This window comes from Delphinapterus leucas, chromosome 2, assembly GCF_059928025.1.
Source record: "Delphinapterus leucas isolate spDelLeu-1000000601 "Yukka" chromosome 2, BTC_Dleu_Yukka2, whole genome shotgun sequence".
In the NCBI taxonomy this organism is placed as follows: domain Eukaryota; kingdom Metazoa; phylum Chordata; class Mammalia; order Artiodactyla; family Monodontidae; genus Delphinapterus; species Delphinapterus leucas.
Genome location: NC_143130.1, coordinates 70,029,415 through 70,047,994, shown reverse-complemented (window position 1 = coordinate 70,047,994; position 18,580 = coordinate 70,029,415). Strand labels below are relative to the sequence as shown.

Here is an 18,580-nt window from a genome sequence, read left to right as displayed (position 1 = left end):
TTACCAGTTATAGGGGGAATTGACGTCAGGTGGGCTCCTCGGTTACCAGGGACTAGTTAAGCCCTACGATTAAGAGGACTGGATGGTCATGGGAGCGAAGCAGGGCCTGGTCGAGCTGGGGATGTACAGAGAGCAAGAGAACAGCCATCTTGAACGGCCTGACCATACATGTGACATTTCCTTGAGTTTAGGTCAGTGTGTGCTAGAGTTTGGGGCTGTGTCCCCAAAGGCACACCAACTGAGACACCCTGGCCAACTCCTTTTTTAGGTGTTTTTAGGTGTCTCTAAGGGGTGTTTCTCATGACTGAAAACACCTGCACGGGGTGGTGGCTACCTGAGAGTTCACTATACAAAAATTCTCAAGGTGTATGCTTTACCTTGTCGTGTGTAGGCTACACTTCAACTCAGGCCGCAAAACAGAAACCCCCTCCAATGCCACTTGGGGGCTGAGATTTTGTTCACCTGAAGGGCCCCATCACCAGAATTTCTGATTCAGCAGGTGAAAGGGGGAAAGAATCTGCATTTTCTCCTGCCATCTAGATGCTGCCAGTCAGGACCATACTTTGAAAACCATTGGCCTAGAGTTTTCTAGGTGGAGGGAAGCCAGGGGGCAATTAAGAAGTATTTCTAGGGCAACATTTTCAGTAAACTGCCCAAAGAGATCTTGGTCAAGAGGGACATGACTCTCCAAGGCTCCAATAACTTGCTGTGATTTCTTTTCCATTCTAAACACTCGTTTTCATCTAATTTTTTATTCACTTTTTTTTTTCAACTGTTTTCTTATCAAGCACTCGCAAAATTGTATAAGCTTCAGACCCCACATAACCAGGGCTATGCCTGCTCAGACGATATCCATTAAGTCCTTCTATGGAGAACAGGCCTGGAGCAGGCTTTGGAGTTAACAGTGGCCTTGAGGTAGGGAAGGGGTCAAACGAGGTTGCTGGGCAGGTGGGGGCCCTTGTGTGCTGAAAGGCCGCAGCTGGCTTATGAATTAAGAATGTAGAGACTTGTGACCTGCTGATTCAGGGGGCACAAGCCACCCACGCAGGGGCGGCAGGCAGCTCCCTCGGCATCCAGCTCCCACTCTGGGGAAATGAAACCCATGGGGTCCTTTTGATTGAAGGCAGTTTCAATACATCCACACGAAGGAAGTAGAGCCACAAGATTTATTGTTTCAGATCCCAGACGCCAGGGGGCGCAATGAGTCAGGGGTAGGACCATCCTCCGTCCCAGATCCTGAGGGAGAAGAGAGCAGGCTACCAAATACCTATCTAAAGCGGGAGGGGTGGAGGTCACCAGCTTTTTATGGGTTTAAACCCTGAGTGGTTATTTTAAAAGGTGCCTGTGAAAGGCAAAGTGGGAATCCTAAACTCCAGTCTTTATGTCCACACTCTGGGTGTGGGAAGGGTCACCGTGCTGTAACATGCCTCGGCAGCAACGCTGAAAAACAAAGCTGCTTTCCTCAAAAGGTGTTTCTCTCATCACAACATGGCCGACAATGCGTCTCCTGTTCAGCGTGGCCCTCCCCTGTGTTTTCTAGTAACAGTAGCCCACAAAGCCCCCGGTGGCTGTGTGGTGAGGCTGAGACCCTCAAAGATCAAGAGCTGAGGCCCCAAGGGATTAAACAACTTGCCCAAGGCTAAGTGCCAACCTCCCACAAACCAGGTCCGCCACCTTGCCCCAAAGGGCACCCTCTCTGCTTCAGCCCCTGGAACGGGCTGGCAGCACAGCTGGGAGGCTCAGTGGGACATCTCTGAGGGGCAGGTCTGGAGATGCCCTATGCTGGTCCCCACCCCTGAGAGCCACCCCCAGACTCCTCTGAAGAGAGCTGGGACCTAGAGGAGGCCCTTCTTGCTCCTGAGGTGACCCCCAACCGCAGGATCCTACTAAGTGGCACGGAAGGCCAGCGGCCAGTGGCAACAGCTGCTCTCAGCCACACGGGGCTGAGTGGGCCCTTGGATCAGCCCAGGGCTCCTGCCTGGGCCCCAGACCAGCCACTCCCTCCCCTGCTCCAGGGACCGCCCTCCTCCTGCCTCCCAAATTCACTCCCAAAGTAAGAAGCAGCAGCAGCCAGCCAGGCTGGGCTCCACACCGCCTTTAGTCACACTTCTCACCCCTGATGCTGACAGCAGACGGGGACTGATGGGGGCTGGGGGACCACTGCATGCAGGGTGAAAGGAGGCTCTGAGGCACAGGGCTCCCTGAGAGCACAGGAGAGGAGGCGGGGCCGGGGGAGGCGAGGCAGGTCCCCGAGACCCCTGCGCACACGCAGGCCGGCACTGCTGGGAAATGAGGCCGAGGGCCCGCAGCCGAGGGAGGAGACGGGGCCCCAGTGCCTCGGGGGAGGCGGGGGGGGGTGTCCCATGGGGAACGAGGGCCCCTTTCCTGGGAACAGGCCTGCTGGTGGCAGGCAGAGACTGAGGCTGAGACAAGGCTGACTGAAGAACCTCACGACGTCCCCACCCCTAGTGAGCGGCTCAGGGAACAGTACAAGTGCGTGAGAACTCTGCCTTCGGCGGCCACTCAGAAACCTGCAGTCAGCCTCACACGAAGGGGTGCCACGATCCTGGAGTGGGGAGGGAGAGAGAGCTTCTGGCAGAGGGAGACCAGAGACCACTGCCAGACCCTGAGATCAGGCCGGTGGGTGGCGGGGAGCGTGGCCTCTGGCTGCCCACGGTCAGGTGGCTCGACACCCCGTGCAGCCTGAGGTTGGGTGAGGATCTGGGGTGCACATACTCCTCCGGACTCAGTGTCGGCTGCTGACGTGGAGGGTGTAGAAGGCCCAGGGCTCAGGGACGTAGATGACGCCCGGGTACTTCTTCCTGAGTACGGGGTCATTCCATAGCCAGGCGACCCAGAGCGCCACGAGCAGGAGGGTGAGGGCAAAGGAGGAGAAGAGGAAGAGGCCGTTGCTGTCCAGGAAGAGGCGCTTGCGCTTCTGGTGCAGGACAAGGGCCAGCATGGCGAAGAAGGTGAAGATGAAGAGGATGAAGATCTGGCCCTCGGTGACCAGGTACCTAAGGAGGCCCGTGCGTGAGCGGAGGTGGGTGCCGTGACAGCCCATCCTGCCCAGCATCCCTCCCTCTACCCAAGTACCAGGCTGCCCACCCAGTGGGTCAGATTAGCACGTCAAGTGAGGGGCTGAGGCAACCACTTCACTCTGAGCCGTGGCCCATACGCAGCATATTGATTTGGCTTGTAGAGTTACTGTTTTTTAAAACATTGAATTTGTTGCCAGTATGTAAATAGCAGATTACCTGCCAATGTGGAGTTCTGGTTTCCCTGCTCACCTTGGGCTTGTATTCCCACATAACAATAACGGATGAGGAGAAAGCAGCGGCTGCCTTTAGACAAGAGCATTGCTCTGCAGCTTGCCACAGTCCCCACCACTCCCTACTGCCTCACTTGATGCCTGCTTCATGCATGTCTGTTACCAGCTTGGTTCCTAAAGGCGTCTGAGTTTGGGAATGCAGTTTCAGCTGATGGGAGCTGTCATTACTGTCTCGTTGAAGGCTGGGACAGTCTCATCTCCCAGGGTTCTCTCCATCTCTTAAGGCAGTACCTAGCATGTGGCCAGGAACTCAGTAACACTGGCTAGAGGGCTTCTGAGAGGTTATCTCGTCCACTCCCCTGCCTATAGATGCTGACCCATCCCACTCAAGGAACTACATAGCTCTGCAACTTAGTGGCTGTGTCGCCTTGGGGAATTTACATGACATCTTGGAGCCTCTGTTTCCTTGCTAATAAAGGGGGCATAAATGGCCCTATCTCTCAAGAACTACATACTTGGAAAAGCATATTGTTCAATAAACGGCCTCCTGTAGCTATCACTCTGGTAGTGCTATGGGTAAGAACGGGCCGAAGCTCCTTCCCACGTCTCACCTGTTTCCCTCCAGCTGTAGTGGCCACCCATTCCTGTTAATCCTGCCCTCAGCGGGCATGCGGATTTGCCCTGGTGGACCCCCACTGCTGGCCACAGGCAGCCCCTGGAGGTGGGCCGGAGCTGGCCCCAGGAGCGGAGGCCCTTTTCATTTGGCTGGAGGCTTCCCACCAGAGAAAGGCTAGTTGTTTCCAGGACACCCACAATCCCCAGGGGAGCCTTTCTCCAGAGCGGAAGTGACAGAGGAGGGGTAGGAGCCTGGCTGAGGCCTGGAGCCCCTGGAATGGGAAGAGAGAGCTGGAGGGAAAAGGAAACCAGGCAGGGAGCCCCTGAGGCCATGGAATTCCCCACATATCTGTCCTTGTCATCTCCATGATGCTCCATAGTTTACAAAGCCCCTTTCTCTCTCCCTGGATTCTCACCATGTCCTAAAAGGGAGACAGGTGGGTATTATTCCCATTTCACAGAGGAGTAAATTGAGGTCCCAAGGCCTTTACAGGGCCTGGTGTCGGAGATGGATTCTATTGGCCCCGAGGTTGCACTCTGAATGTGAAGAGGTCACACTCAGGCCTGGCTTCCTGGTCACAGAGCGGCCACCATAAGGCAGTCACAATCCCCACTGAAAGAGGAGGAAGCAGGGACCTCAACAGGGAGAGTCTCACCTGGGGTCACACAGCAGCCCTGTGGTCAAGAGCACATTTTCACTCCCTGGCTCACTAAGGGCTCCCAGCCTCCCCGCACCCCAGGTCCAGCGTCCACTCACCAGTAGTACAGGCCGCTGGGCACCACCAGGGGCAGGGCTGGTCCTGGCATTGAGCTCTCAGCTTTGGTGGGAGTGAAGCAGCCGCTGAAGTACATGAAGAGGATGAGGAAGAAGGGGATGTACCTGCAGCAGGGAAACCAGTGCTGAGCCGCCCAGCTGCCCCCACCCAGGGCCTCTTCCCCGCCCGTCCTTGTACTGGTTCCCGGCACCATTCTATGCAGTCTCACTTCGTGGTTTACAAAAATGCCTGGTTCGGGTGGCACTCTTCCCTGGCAGCCTTTCCCGAGCAGGGGGTCCAGGAGGGAAGCGGGAAGATGAGGTCTGCTCCCTGAGCACATGCTGGTCAGAGCCCCGCAGGCTGGGGGGTCCGGGGAGGGGCAGCTCCCTCCCACGCGGCGCTGGCCACCCCACTCACTCCGTGTGTGTGTGTGTGTGTGTGTGTGTGTGTGTGTGTGTGTGTATCTGCCTCGTGTACGCACCCAAATACCAGCAATCCCAGCCCCTCACTGCCCTGGAAAGGGGTGTACCCAGCAGGGTCGAGGAGGGAGAGGCCCGAGGTCCCAGTTTAAAATAAGGTGGGGGGGACAGCACCTGCCAGAGGACTCCAAGGAGCTCTGTGAAGCCCCTTCACCCACACTCAGCCCACAGCCTCACCCCCTTTCCACACACACACCATCTCACCCCAAAGGTACCGCCCTCTCTCCTCTCCACACACAGGCTGCTCTCCCCACGCACCTGTGCCATCACACCCCCCTTCTCTTCCCTCCTGCCACCTTGACTCCTTCCCCACCTTCCCTCCTGCCCCTCATGTGCCCAGTCCTCTCCTGCTCCTTCGTTTCTCCAGCCTCTCTTCCTCTCTCCTCCTCCCGTCCCCAGCCTCCCACCGAAAGGGTCTTCTGGCACAGGCCAGGGAGAACCGGCAAGAGGCCTGCCTGTCCAGGAAGCCCCTGACCTTCCAGGCCCCCAAACAGAACCTAGAAACACAGCGTAGGGCAAGTGCGACAAGAGTAAGCCCACCTCGCTCGGGAGTGGAGCCACCCAGGCCCAGGGCTGGCTCCGTCACTAGCTGTCAACCCAGGGCCAAACCCCCTCCCACCAGCCCCAGCTTTTCCTGTGTAAGGTGTGGGCCTGGAAGAGATGACTGCCCCAGCTTGGGCCCTGCATCTCCTGTGGCTGAGCCCGCATTCGTGAGGTTTCCTCCACTGTGGGTGAAGGGGTGGGAGGGAGGCGCTCCCCTGGGAGTTAGGAGGAGCGGGGGCACAGACAGCACCCTGCCCCCGCCCCACCCCCGCCCCAGTCCAGCCGGACCTGCTCATCTTCCTCCCCGCCTCCATGCCCAACACCGCAGCCCGACCCGGCGGGGTCCCCATCCCCATCCCCGGGGTGGGGGAGAATGTTTATCAGCGCTGCAGCCTCGGCTCAGGGAGGACAGCCACTCGCTGCCCTCTAGTGGCCGCCGCGGGCACCGCGGGCTGGCGGGAGCGGAAGGCGGCGCGGCGGGAGCCAGAGCTGAGTGACAGCGCTCCCGCCGGGAAGAGCTTGCCATTCCAGCCGCTGCTCTTGACACCTGGAGACCCCAGGCCCTTGTTCAGTGTCACCAAGGCCGGCGGCAGAGCTGGCTGGGGCCACGGGCCCCATTACTCACCACATGGAGTGGCCCAGGTACTCGTCGTAGTAGTAGAGCAGCTCAAAGGAGTCGATCTGGGGGCGGCAGAGGCGAGTCAGGGTCAGAGTGGGAGGGGCTTCGGGGAGGGGCTTCAGGGAGGGTACGGGACCCACGCAACCCGGCGGCCCCCCTCCCCCCAATGCCCAGGCCTCCCCCAGCTGCCCTCAGTCCCTCCCTACCCGGAGGAGGGGGCCCTGGTGGGAGCCTACGTGCCACTTCCTAGCAACACAGGAGCATCCTAGCTTGGGGCGGGGCTGCCCTCATCTAGGGCACCATGATAGGTCGGGCAGCCTCTTTGGGCCCCAGGACGGATCGCACTGCCGGGGTGGAGGCTCACCAGCGTCTCCGGCTTGAGATTCTTGATGATGGGGTTCTCGCGGACTGACAGGTGGTTCTGGTAGCCGCTGAAGATCAGGCGGTGGTTTACAGAGTCACCCACCAGGTGGATGCTGGCGCCCATGATGAAGGTGATGATGCTGACATAGATCATGGAGCGCGGCAGGGTGCGTGGGGACCGCTCGATGAGCTGAGGTCAGAGGGAGGCCCGACAGCATGACCCCCGCCTCCACCATGATAGGAGCCGCCCTCTGCTTCCCTCCCTCACACCCAGAGTGGGATGGATGCCACCAGCTGGAACGTCACTCTCAAATTGGTGGGTCCCTTTAGTGGGGCCAGTCCAGCCTCCAGAGTCTCACAAGATCCCTGTGAACCCAGCAGGGGCCAGGGATCAGCACCCTTTTGTGCTGGAGAGGAAACACACTGAGCAGGGCCAGCTCTGCCCAAGGTCACACACACCCACGGGCTGTGCTGGAGGTGACACAGGCATCCAGGCTCCAGGTCCTGCCCTCCCACCACCCCCAGTTCTGCTCCTGGGTCACTGGGCTGGCCTGTTGAGGAGACCCTCCCATTTCTGAGCAACTGAGCAATCCAAGCAAACAAAAATGAAAACGACAGGGATGCGGCAGGTGCTTCTGAAACTAAATTCTTTTACTAAATTTAGACCCTCTGAATTCTGAGATTACACCTTCCCTATTTTTTGGAGATCTGAAATGTCTCTCTAAAAACAAAATGATGGGGACAGTAAACAGCAATAGTTTTAAGAGCCCTTATGTGGCAAAATGCAAAGCCAGCATTGCCGAGAGCTACCTTGGAGATAGCCATCACCCAGATATCTATCTCCCGCAGCTATCTAGGAGACAGCTCTGTGTTCCCAGTGGTATCTCAAAGTCAGGGATCTCCAGGCCAGAGGAGAGAGTTCACCCTCCTTTGCTGCCCTTCCTGCCACCTGGCCCTCACCTGCCTTCCCAACTGGTCCCTGACCTCGCTCGCCCTGGGCGATCCAGCCACTCCTTCCACCTCAGCCTCCCCAGATGTATTATGGCTCCTCTAGCACGGCCTTGTCTTCAGGTGCTCCTGCCTGAAGGTCTCTCCCAGTTCAACCCCAAGCACACCAGGCGGAGGTCCAAATCAAACGCCCCTCCTTGGGGAGGCCTTCTCCATCCCTCCTGGCCAGAGGCAGTCCTGCCTCTCCTGGGGCTTGACATATCCCTCTATCACAGCCTTCGTCCCCCAGAGTTAGGCAGGGGACAGTCTGATTCAGGGCACTCCCGGGGCTTGGCACCAGCTCCCTGCCGGGTGGAGGAAGAAATGAGGGTGGGAAGGGAGGGCAGGGAGCCTTGGACTGTACCTTGAGCAGAAGAAAGGGCGTGATGATGTTGTAGGCCATGTGGAAGTAGTCCCCCACGCTGGGCTTGTTAAGCGGAAACCACTCAAGAGGAAACACCAGCTGGGGAGCAAGGGGAGGAATGATTTTTACTAGGCACAGCCCCATGAGACCCTCAGAACCTCTTCTGCACACACTTCATTCTTTCTGTGATCTCTTGGGATCCTCTCAGCAGCACTGAAGTCAAGGTGTTTTCAGACAGACAAACTGAGTCCCAGAGAAGGTAAGCACACAGTAGACACAAATCCAGGGCCTGACCCTGTGTCCCTCTCCCTGTGGGTACTAAATAAAGGTCCCTGGGTACCGGCCTGAGAGTTGGAGGCTCCTTTGGGACTCAGTTGTGCACCAACGTTCTGGGTGACCCTGGGCAAGTTCTTCCCCTCTTCAGGCCTCAGTTCCCCCATCTGTAACACGAAATGTGGCCCAGGTGATCTACATGGACCCTTAAGGATCTGGCACTCCAGGTCCTAGGATGATGACAAGATCTCCTGGCCACCCAGGTATGGAAAAACACTCTGTCCACTGAGCAGATGGACCACTTCCAAATCAGGTCGAAACTATACCTTATGAAACAAAGGAGAAAGTAAGTGATTTCTACAAAGATTCAATTCTTCCTTTTCTACCTTCCCTGAGAGAGGCAGGCAGGCCAGGGCTGTTCCTCTGTCTAGAATGCCCTTGTTCCTCCTACTGCTCTACACTGTGAGTCCCAGCCTTGTCGGTGTCAGTGGGAAAACCCCTATTCGAGGTCAAAACACTTCACAACCTCTGCCCTGCCGCACCGTACGCCCGCTCTCTGTTGACTGAGAACACGTGTAATGACCGTAAATTTCGATCCAAAATTCACCCTGCAGAAATAAAACTCTCAGGATACAAGAATCTCAATCTCTTTCTCTTTCTTACTTGCTGGGTGCATGTATCTCTGTATCTTTATCTATAGCAAGATATATATGTTGGCTGAAATACTCTTTGAGAGCAAAATACCAGAAATAGGCTGACTACTTGAATACACTACAGTACATCTTTTCTATAGAAGGTTTAGTAGCCATTAACAGAAATGACACCTCATATGTACTGACAGGGAGATATCCATGATATATTCTAAAGTAAAACAAGCAAGTTGTAAAATAAAGTATAAAGTAAAATCTCATTTTGGTTAGAGAGAAAAAAAAAAGGATGTATACATATGTTTGCATGAGTAGAGAAAGGAGTGGAAGGATGAGCCTCAAACTGTCAGGGGTGGAACTGGAAAGGGAGAGTCTCACACTTCTTTATACCCCTGGGTATGAACTGACTTGTTATAACTATGACATATTACTTTTATAACTTGTAAAAGGTTTTATTTTGTAGTTATTACAAATTTGGGACTATCATGGGTACATCTGAAAAGCTCCAGTGTATACACGATGAGCCTAGTTAGGGTTATAGTGGCCACAGCAACTCTGAGCAGGATGGGGGAAGTGATTTGCCCTGCAGGAGACCCCTATTAGACCTGATGAGGCTGAGTCCTAATGAATGAGAAGAGCCACGAGCCTGCCCCTGGCCTCATCTCCCCTCTCCCTGTAACACCAGTTTGATGGGCAGCTCCTTTGTCCCCCAGTATGTGGAACCTTCATGCTGCACGGGGGCTCAGAGCAGCTAGTCCAACCAGTCTTCTTACAGATGAGAGAACCAAAGCCCAGATGACACTGACTTGCCCAAAGTCACTTATGAACCTGACTGGGTGCCCTGACTCCTGGCTCAGTCCCTTTACTTTCACCTACGTTTAAAAAACATGCAAACCTTATGGCAAGCCTGCAGAAAGAGGAATCAGCAGCCACCATACCTCCTCCCCGACACCACTGCCAGGAAGCTTTTCTTCATCCCCTTCAAGTCTTTGATCCCGTGTATACAAGACTGTTAGGGCCATTACTAATTGGCAGGCAGTGAATATGCATGACACTTAGGCATGTTTTTTCTCCTTAAACATTCCAGGTTGCTCTAGAGTATTCGTAATTCCTGTTTAATGCCCAGGTAGCATCCTCTAGACTGCGTACAGCAAAGCTGATTTACCCAGTCCCTACTGCCGGACACTCAAGTCCCTTCCAAGTTTTGGCTATTATAACAACACTGCAATGAACACCTTCGGTACAGAGGCTGTCTTCTTGCTGATTATATCTTCAGGGCAGATGCTCGGCAGGGGTCGTACTGAGTCGGGAGGGATGAACATATTAGGGTTCTGGATAAAATCAGGATGGAAGGGGGTGGGCTCTGGGGCCAGAGTGCCTGGGGGCAGGTGCTGGCTCCTCCACTTGCTGGCTGGGTGACCTTGAGCCGGTTATTTGCCCTCTCTATCCTCGACTCTTCTCATCTATAAAATTGAGATTAATGATAGCATTGGTGGGAGAACTAAATAAGTGTAAACACATGAAGAGCTTAGAACAGAGTAAGCGCTCCATGTATGTTAACCGCTATTTCTAGCTGTTATTATTCATTCAGTACAAGTATACTGGGCACATATCTTGCTAGGCACTATTCTAGGTACTAGTTATCGCCTTGACAAACTGCTTTCCCAAAGGGCTTTGCTAATTTGCATTAGCACTAGCATGTAAGAGGTGGCAGTTTCAGTGCTGGATATTGTTAGTTTTACCACCCATATGCAAAAATTAACACCTTAGTTCTTGGTGGGAACTCACTCAATTTTTTTCACCTTCTGTTACCTGTCTATCTTATTCGTGACCAGTGAGGGGATTTGGTGCTCTTCCAGTATTAATCTCCATAGAGGCTCCCACTGGACACTGATGCATGAAGTAGGCTTGGAGGGAAGGGGGCAGTTTCACCAGATGACGCTAAAAATTACCCAAGGCTCAAGTCATACATGATAGGCAAATTCGGCCTATACTCTTCACCTCCAGAAAAACAATACTATCCCAAGGCTGTGGGGGAAGCAGGCGGGATCCTTTCTCATACCCCACTGTCTGAATTGGTGCTTTGGTTAAACCTGGGTGTGAGATATGGGGGGGGGGCGCAGTATGACTAGTCAGGCCCCCCCGGATCCCCCGCTCGCTGGTAGCTGCCACACTGGTCACAGCCGTAGAACCAAAGGACATGAAAGCATCCAGACCTATTCTCACAGTGTACTGGTAGAGGCAATGACTTGTCTGAGGTCACTGTGACAACTGAAGTCACCCTGTCTCCTCACTGCTGGTCAGGGCTCTGTCCACAGCTTCACACTCACCATGGCGATGGGGCGGCCAAAGTCTAGAAGCCAGTTCTGCAGGGTGAAGTAGAACCAGAGATCAAGGTGGAAGGGAGCCGTGCTGGCAACCTCATCAGCCTTGACGGAGCTGTGCCTGGGAAAGGGGCAGACAAAAGGGGTCAGCTCTTCTCTCCTCCCATGGGAAGCTTCCCCATGAAGATGAGCCACAGAGATTTGAGAGCAGGAGGAAACACACATGATTAAGTTCTAGGAAAAGGTTTTGCTGGAAATACTGTGGTCCGTGGGGAGGTATCCTGGAAGTGGACTCCATCTGCCCTGACCTTTGCTTCTCTATGATTCAGGCAGGAAAATGCCCAAAGGATATAATAACTGTTGGGTTTTCTTACCTCTGGAATGATGGGGAAATCAGATGGGGCAAAGGATGCGAATGTGGCTGAAAAGCATGAAACACGGTGATGGATGATGATAGCTAACCTTTATCGAACACTTTCTATATTCCAGGCACTACTATAGCTGTTTGCACGTACCATCTCATTTAACTCTCTTAATTCTGACAGAAGCCATCTGAGGTTAGAATATTACCCCCATTACACAAGTGAAAAAACTGAGGCCCAAGATGTTAAGCAACTTTGCCCAAAGTTACATAGCTAAATATTTGAACCTAAATGATTAGGTTCCAGAGCTTATATTTTTAACCTCTAACCCATCATTGTATCCACAGTGATTGGTCCACGGAATGGGCATGTGACCTGAGCTGGATCAATCAGAGCCCTCTGGTGAGATGTGCCTTACAGACTATAGACTGGGATGAACAGGGGATCTCCCTTTCCCTTGGTTTCTGAACCATGAGGAGGTAGGAACGGGGCTGCAGGTGTCCTTCTTCTCACCAATCCACAGTGAAACCTAAGAAGGAAGGCAGCAGGGACAAGGTGATGTGAGAGACGTGGCAAGAAGAGGAGAACCATCTGACGACACAACTTTGGATGCCTGTCTCTCCTGCAAAGCAGTCAGCCATCTGCTCTTCACAAATGAGCTGAAGCTAAAGGGCCAGTGCATGTGCCACCTCCTCCAAGAAGGCTTCCCTGATGACGCTTTTCCCAAAGCCCACTACAGGGAGTGCATCATCCCTAACTCCCACTCAGGCCATGACATCACAGGGCTGGAGTTTTGCTCGTATCTAGACCCTCAAGAAGAAGGGTGATTTTAAGGTTCTCTCAACTCACCAACCTCCCCATCAGAGTACAAATCCTCTTTACAGTGTCCCTGCCACTACTTGCATACTTCCAGTGACAAGCAGCTCACTCCTCCTAAGACGACTGAGGGGTAAATTGTACTGCCCCATTAGTGCCAAGACCAGGAGCTGTGTGATGTGAGTCCATATTCTCCAGAGTTTTCAGCTCAGTACCTGATTTATGCTCAGTGATTACTGGCTGATATAAAACAATCTCAGTTACCAGTTACTCATTCGTTTTAGTGGCAAACAACAGCTTAGAGGCACCATGAAGATTTTACTCTGTCAACACTGCTATTGCTTCCATAACTTTCTGGGATCCTTTTTAGCCAATTCCAAGTATGGTCCACACTGGGCTGCTAGAGCAACCCAGACACAGAGAGGCAAGCTCTTGGAGGATCTCATCATCCTCTAGCGGCAGGCAAGGCGGGTGGAGTGGGCCTTTCCTAGGTCAACTAAGTCTTCCTGTCCCCTCTACTCAGTGCCCACCACTTACTGAGTGCCGACTGTGTGCTGTGCTAGGAGCTTCACCAGCACCATCTCATCTAATCCCCACAGCCATTAACAGGAGGCTGTTACCCTCCCATTTTACAGATAAGGATACTGAGGCTTAACCAAGGTTACCCCCGCTAATAAGAAGCTGCATCATAAGGAAAAGAATAAAAAAGAGTGGACATATGTAAAAAAAAAAAAAAAAAAAAAAGCTGCATCAACTATTCCCTTTGTCAGCCTTCCTACTCCCTCCTTCTTCTGGTGAGAGATGATGTATCCTGAGCCACAGGGAGGGCCAGTGACCCAGGCCGGAGCAGTGGGACTTTTCTAACTAGAGTTGAAAAGAGCATCTTCCTTTCTGGTGCTGGGACGCTAAAGATGAGAGCGCGGGGCTGCCTGTGGCCAAGGTTCCAGCCTCAAGGGACAGCCAGGTGAGAATGAAGCAGCCCTGCAGAGAGGAGCAGGGAAAGAGGAGAAGAAGGCCTGAGAGGGTTCACATTCCCAGTTCCAGGCGTTCCCAAGGCAATGGTTTGTCCACAAGAGCCAATACATTCCCTTTTGCTAAGGGTGCTGTAGTTCACACTGGCTTTCTGTCACTCGTAATCCAGGAGTCCTGAAAGGCAGAGAATTCAAACCTGGGTCTCTAAGGATTCAAGACCTGTGCTCTAAGTAGCTTGCTATTTTGTTGCTTATTATTATAAGCTTTGTGGCATATCAGGAGATCAAGATAGAGAGGGATCGGTGTAGCCTGAAGCAGTATGCAACACCTGCAGGAAGAAAGGGAGCCTGGAAGCATGGATGGGTGGATTCCAGTAGGCAGAAAAGCAGCAGGAGAGCAGGATCAAAGGCCTGGAGGTGGAAGTGAGAAAGGTGCTGAAGGGAGCTCAGATGCCTGGCTTATTGGTGGAAGGAGGAGGAGGGGCTGCTGGGCCTTCGGACGGGGGCAGACATTCAGTCATTGTCTGAGACAAGTGACTGGTATAGAGGTCCCACCGTGCCCCTTCCCCTTTGTGACCATCAGGGCAAGGCCTCAAAAAGCAGATGGTGGCAACCTCCGGGCCTGAAGAACTTAGATGGGGAAGGAGAATGACAGTCCTCAGTGTTTTATTCTGGAAACCTTCAAACTGGGCAAAGAGCAGGATGTTTGGTACAGGAAATAAAGGCGTTCTGAAAGCCTGGGAAGCACTTAAGTGTGGGTCTCTGGAAGCTGTGGATATGAAGCACACACTAGGGGCTCAGGGACTATTTCCTCTTCCACCTCAGGAGGCACTCAGCCAAGGGGGATCCCCATCAGGAGTCCAGCCTGGCTGAGCAGAGCAGGAAGAAAAAGGGCAGGTGCAGGGCAGACACCTAACTTGGGAATCGAGATTGGTGAGCATCTGACTGGTTTTCTCCTGTTGGGACTCTGAGCACAGGGGGCAGATCATGAAGGGTGAAGGCATCCTCTCCCCCAGCCCCTCTCTTGGGGATGAGCATCCTCAAACCTAACCCAGCTTTCTGACTTCACAGGCTTCACACACCTGGCCTCCAGGCATGCCAGCTCTGGGCCTCGATCATCAGAAACTCCTGCTGAGAAGAGTGAAAGCACGATGGCAGGTAACCCAAGACAAGGACGGCCTTTAATCTCCTCCACGGCTTTACAAGTCTACCATCTGGGAAAACTGATACCACGACAGCTGGGGAGCACATACCATACAGCAGCGGTCCCCAACCTTTCTGGCACCAGGGACCAGTTTTGTGGAAGACAGTTTTTCCATGGACGGGGGTGGGGGGGCGGCGGTGGGGGGGGAGGAGATGGGGGATGGTTCAGGCAGTAATGCGAGCAATGGGGGGGGATGGTTCAGGTGGTGATGGGGAGTGGCAGATGAACGATTGCTCACTTGCTCACCTCCTGCTGTGCAGCCCAGTTCCTAACAGGCTGTGGACTGGTACCGGGTATTGGGGACCCCTGACATAAAGTACATAACATACAGATGAAATATTCAAAGCGGTCAGCAGTCTCAGCCATGGTGGAGTCAGGCAGGGACCTGTGAATGAGGACTATAAAGGGACTGATTTTGGTTCTATATACACAATGGTGAAATACCTGACATGATGACAAGTTTGAACAAAAAATGAGAAAATGAAGGCAAAAAATAAGAGAAAAAAAGGAAAGGCAATTAGAAACTCCAGGAAAAACAAAAGCAATACAAGAAAGCAAATGTAACTGTTAAACTTACTGGACTCTGTAGGGAACAATATTTACATGGCTTAACTAATAAAAACATTGTATACTGATTTCCAAAGTTCAGAATCAATCCACAAACAAAACATGGAAGGCAATTATGGTTAAAAAACAGCAGGTAAATACTACTGTGAACCTTGACAACTTGAAAGTAAAACTATAGATGACAGGAGTTGGGGAAACGGTAAAGAATGCTAGAGATTAAGGTAGGAGACTAATATTCTTTTAAAAAGGAATCAAGAGATACTGCCCTTATTGTAAATCAACTATACTTCAATAAATAAATAAATAAGTAAACTTTGGGGGAAAAAAAGATAGTGCTTTACAGCTGACCGTAAAAGAAATAATGGTATATACATATTCCTTAAGGCTACAAAGGTAACAAAGAGCAAAACTAAAAATGGTGATACAAAACCATCTTGTGAAGATAGGAGCGGCATAAGTGAACCAAATCATAACAGGAAATTAGTGGGTAAACATTAGCTTAGAGGCAACTGATAAACCAAGAAATAGCAGTTGAGCATAGCTTTTTTTAAAAAAAAAAAAAAATTTATTTATTTAGTTTTGGCTGTGTTGGGCCTTTGTTGCTGCTTGTGGGCTTTCTCTAGTTGCGGTGAGAGGGGGCTACTCTTCATTGTGGTGTGCGGGCTTCTCATTGCAGTGGCTTCTCTTGTTGCAGAGCACGAGCTCTAGGCATGCGGACTTCAGTAGTTGTGGCTCACGAGCTCTAGAGTGCAGGCTCAGTAGTTGTGGCGCACAGGCTTAGTTGCTCCGCGGCATGTGGGATCTTCCCAGACCAGGGATTGAACCCGTGTCCCCTGCATTGGCAGGCGGATTCTTAACCACTGCGCCACCGGGGAAGCCCTGAGCATTGCTTTTGAGTGTGGACTTTGGAGACTGCCTGGGTTCATATCCCAGCTCTACCACTAACTAAATCTTGAGCAAGTTACCTCCTGGGCCTCAATGTTCTCATCTGTAAAACGGGGGATAATACTAGATCTTACGTCAAGAGTTGTGGCTGAATTAAATTATGCAAAAACTTTTTCTTTTTTTTAAATGCAAAAACTTAAGAGCAGGGCCTGGCCCACAGAAAGTGGTATGTACGTAGTATTTGTTATTATTATTTAGAAATATGAATTTAATTCTGGTAGAAACAGTTAAAAGAAGCTAACATGGTTGTCTCTGGTACTAGGGAGAGGTGGAAAAAGGGCCACTGCTTTTTACTCTAAGCCTGTCTGTGCAGCTGTATTTAATCATGGGCATGTATTACTTTGATTACAATACAAAAAACTGTCAACAGAGCAGGTGGAAGCTGGAATAGAGTACCTTGAAAGGTAGTGAGCACCTTGTCAGTAGAGGTATGTAAGCAAAGCATGAATGTAGCAGAGGAAATCCAAGCATCCTAGGAGTCAGACAGGATGATTCTGCCTACTGTCTTGTGCAGCAATGATATTGAGAACCAGCCTACAGGCACCCAATGAGGGCGGGCAGGGACACCCTGGAAGACAGCCAGCCTCTCATGCCATCCCCACGAGCAACCTGGATGGTGGGGAGCTCATGTAGGAGTAAAGAGGAATAGCCAAAGTGGAGTAGTAAGAACAGAAAACAGAAGCCCTGGGTTTAGGCCCTGGTTCTTGCCGGCAAATGATGTAAACCTCCTTAGACCTCAGTTTCCACATATGCAAAATACAAAAAGACTGAGTGAGATGCTGCACGTGGAAACCCTGCATATGAGATAAAGTGGTGACCATATCCACTACTCACACACTGTTCTAATTGGACTACCACAGGTCAAGGCAGTCAAAGACTCCCAACTTATAGGTGATCCGGAACAGAGATGTCCTTAGTAGCATGAAAAAGAGCTACTCTCACCCAAGTCTCTCAGACTTCATCCCAAATCATACCACAAACTTCCTAAAACTGAGCACACTAGTGCTCAAAAACCTTCCATGGCTCCCCCGTGCCCTACAGAACAAAAGCTGCATCCTTAGCCTGACATTTAGGGCAGGAACTAGGGTGAGGCAAGTGAGGCACACAGGGCCCAACATTTAAGTAGGCATAGGGGAGCCACGGAAGGTTTTTGAACACTAGTGCCCCGACAGCATCTCCTTAATTTTTGCACTCAAGGCTCTCACTCTGGTCCCAGCTCTGCTGCCATTCAAGGCCCTTCACAATCAGTCTGCATCCTCCTGCCACTGTACACAAAGAAAGCTCCAGCACCACTGCACTCCTTGCCTTTCCCAAGCTTCCCCTGGCTGAAACAGCCTTTCTTCCCCTGTCACCTACTGAGTTCTTTGAGATGCAGCTCAAGCTCCACTTCCTCCAGGCAGCCCTCCAAGACGAGCTCTCAGCCCCTGGACTGTTCCTCCCAGGCCCGCCCTACCGGACTGTGGGACCCTCCTAGCTTCACCTTACCCACCGCTTTAGTGCCTGGCACAGCGCTGGACACAACAGAGACGCTTAATGAATGCCTACTATGTGCAATGAATGTCTATAATTTGTAAAATGGTATGAAAGTACAGTGGAGGGAAAGATTAAAAGGTGGCTTCTGTACCTCTTCCTCTGCCCCAAGCACCTGGTCTCAGCTACATAAGCCAATAACTTCCCCTTACTGAGAGAAGGGAACAGCAACCATGTGGAAAAAGCCCTTCCTAATTCTTTCTCTGGAGGGGAGCTTCCACATTTCGCTGTCTGTTCCATTTACATTCCCACATTCTTTGGTTCCTCGGGGCAAGGAGTGAGTCTCCTGTTAATATCAGAACCCAAGTCAAGTTTAGAGGCACCCCGAGAACTCGGGTTGGCGCCCGGGGCTTGCAGGCGCGTTGGGGTCCCTAGTGAGCAGAGATGTCCTCTGGGCCCGCCGCCGACGTCCCCACCCCGAGTTTCCTGGACCCCAGCTGAGCGACTGTCCTAGAGCCGGCCGGGCCGCTGGGCAGTTGAACCCCGCCGCTGAGCCTCCCGGGGCACGGGGTTCCCCCAGGAAGAGAAAGGAGCGCGGAGGCGGGGCTCAGGGGAGTGAGCGAGAAGCAGCTGCAGGGATAGCGTGTGGACTACCCACCCGGGCTCCGCGGCCCCGGTCTCCCGCCCTCCCCGTCACGTGGCGGGGCTGTTGTTCAGCTCCGCCCGCCGACGCGCGCCCACCTGGCCTGCAGGAAGGAGGCGCCCGGCTGCGCGCCCGGGCCACCCGCCGCTCCCGGGTGCTGCCGCCTCCGTGCCGCCGCCTCCATGGCTGCCCCGCCGGCCGGGCCCTCCGTCCCGCTGCCCCGAGCTGGAAACGGGCTCGGCTGGCCTGACTGCCGCGAAAGCAAATACCCAGCGCCGGTGCGGACCGGCGGGAGAGCGCTCGGCCCCAGAGGCGCGGGCCAGAGGAGGGGCCGGCGGGGGGCGGGACAAGAGACGCGCCGC

At 53.0% G+C, this 18,580-nt stretch overlaps 1 protein-coding gene across 3 annotated transcripts; it reads right to left on the bottom strand.

Annotated features, from left to right (window-relative positions):
• Positions 1-3: 3 nt before the first annotated feature.
• On the bottom strand, positions 4-18,562 carry CLN6 (CLN6 transmembrane ER protein). 3 transcript variants are annotated; one of them, XM_089907070.1, is made up of 7 exons: positions 18,317-18,507; positions 11,247-11,361; positions 7,997-8,095; positions 6,647-6,835; positions 6,289-6,344; positions 4,644-4,727; positions 4-3,017 (listed from the first exon to the last, which is right to left on the bottom strand). In XM_089907070.1, exons 1-7 carry the CDS (start codon positions 18,400-18,402, stop codon positions 2,747-2,749), a joined length of 900 nt encoding a protein of 299 aa, XP_089763196.1. In that variant the 5' UTR covers positions 18,403-18,507; the 3' UTR covers positions 4-2,746. The 3 variants fall into 3 exon arrangements, with proteins under 3 accessions (XP_089763196.1, XP_022435586.1, XP_022435584.1); XM_022579878.3 differs by lacking the exon at positions 18,317-18,507 and adding an exon at positions 10,152-10,379 and having other exon boundaries at positions 4,644-4,766; positions 11,247-11,336; XM_022579876.3 differs by having other exon boundaries at positions 5-3,017; positions 4,644-4,766; positions 18,317-18,562.
• Between the last annotated feature and the right edge of the window lie 18 nt (positions 18,563-18,580).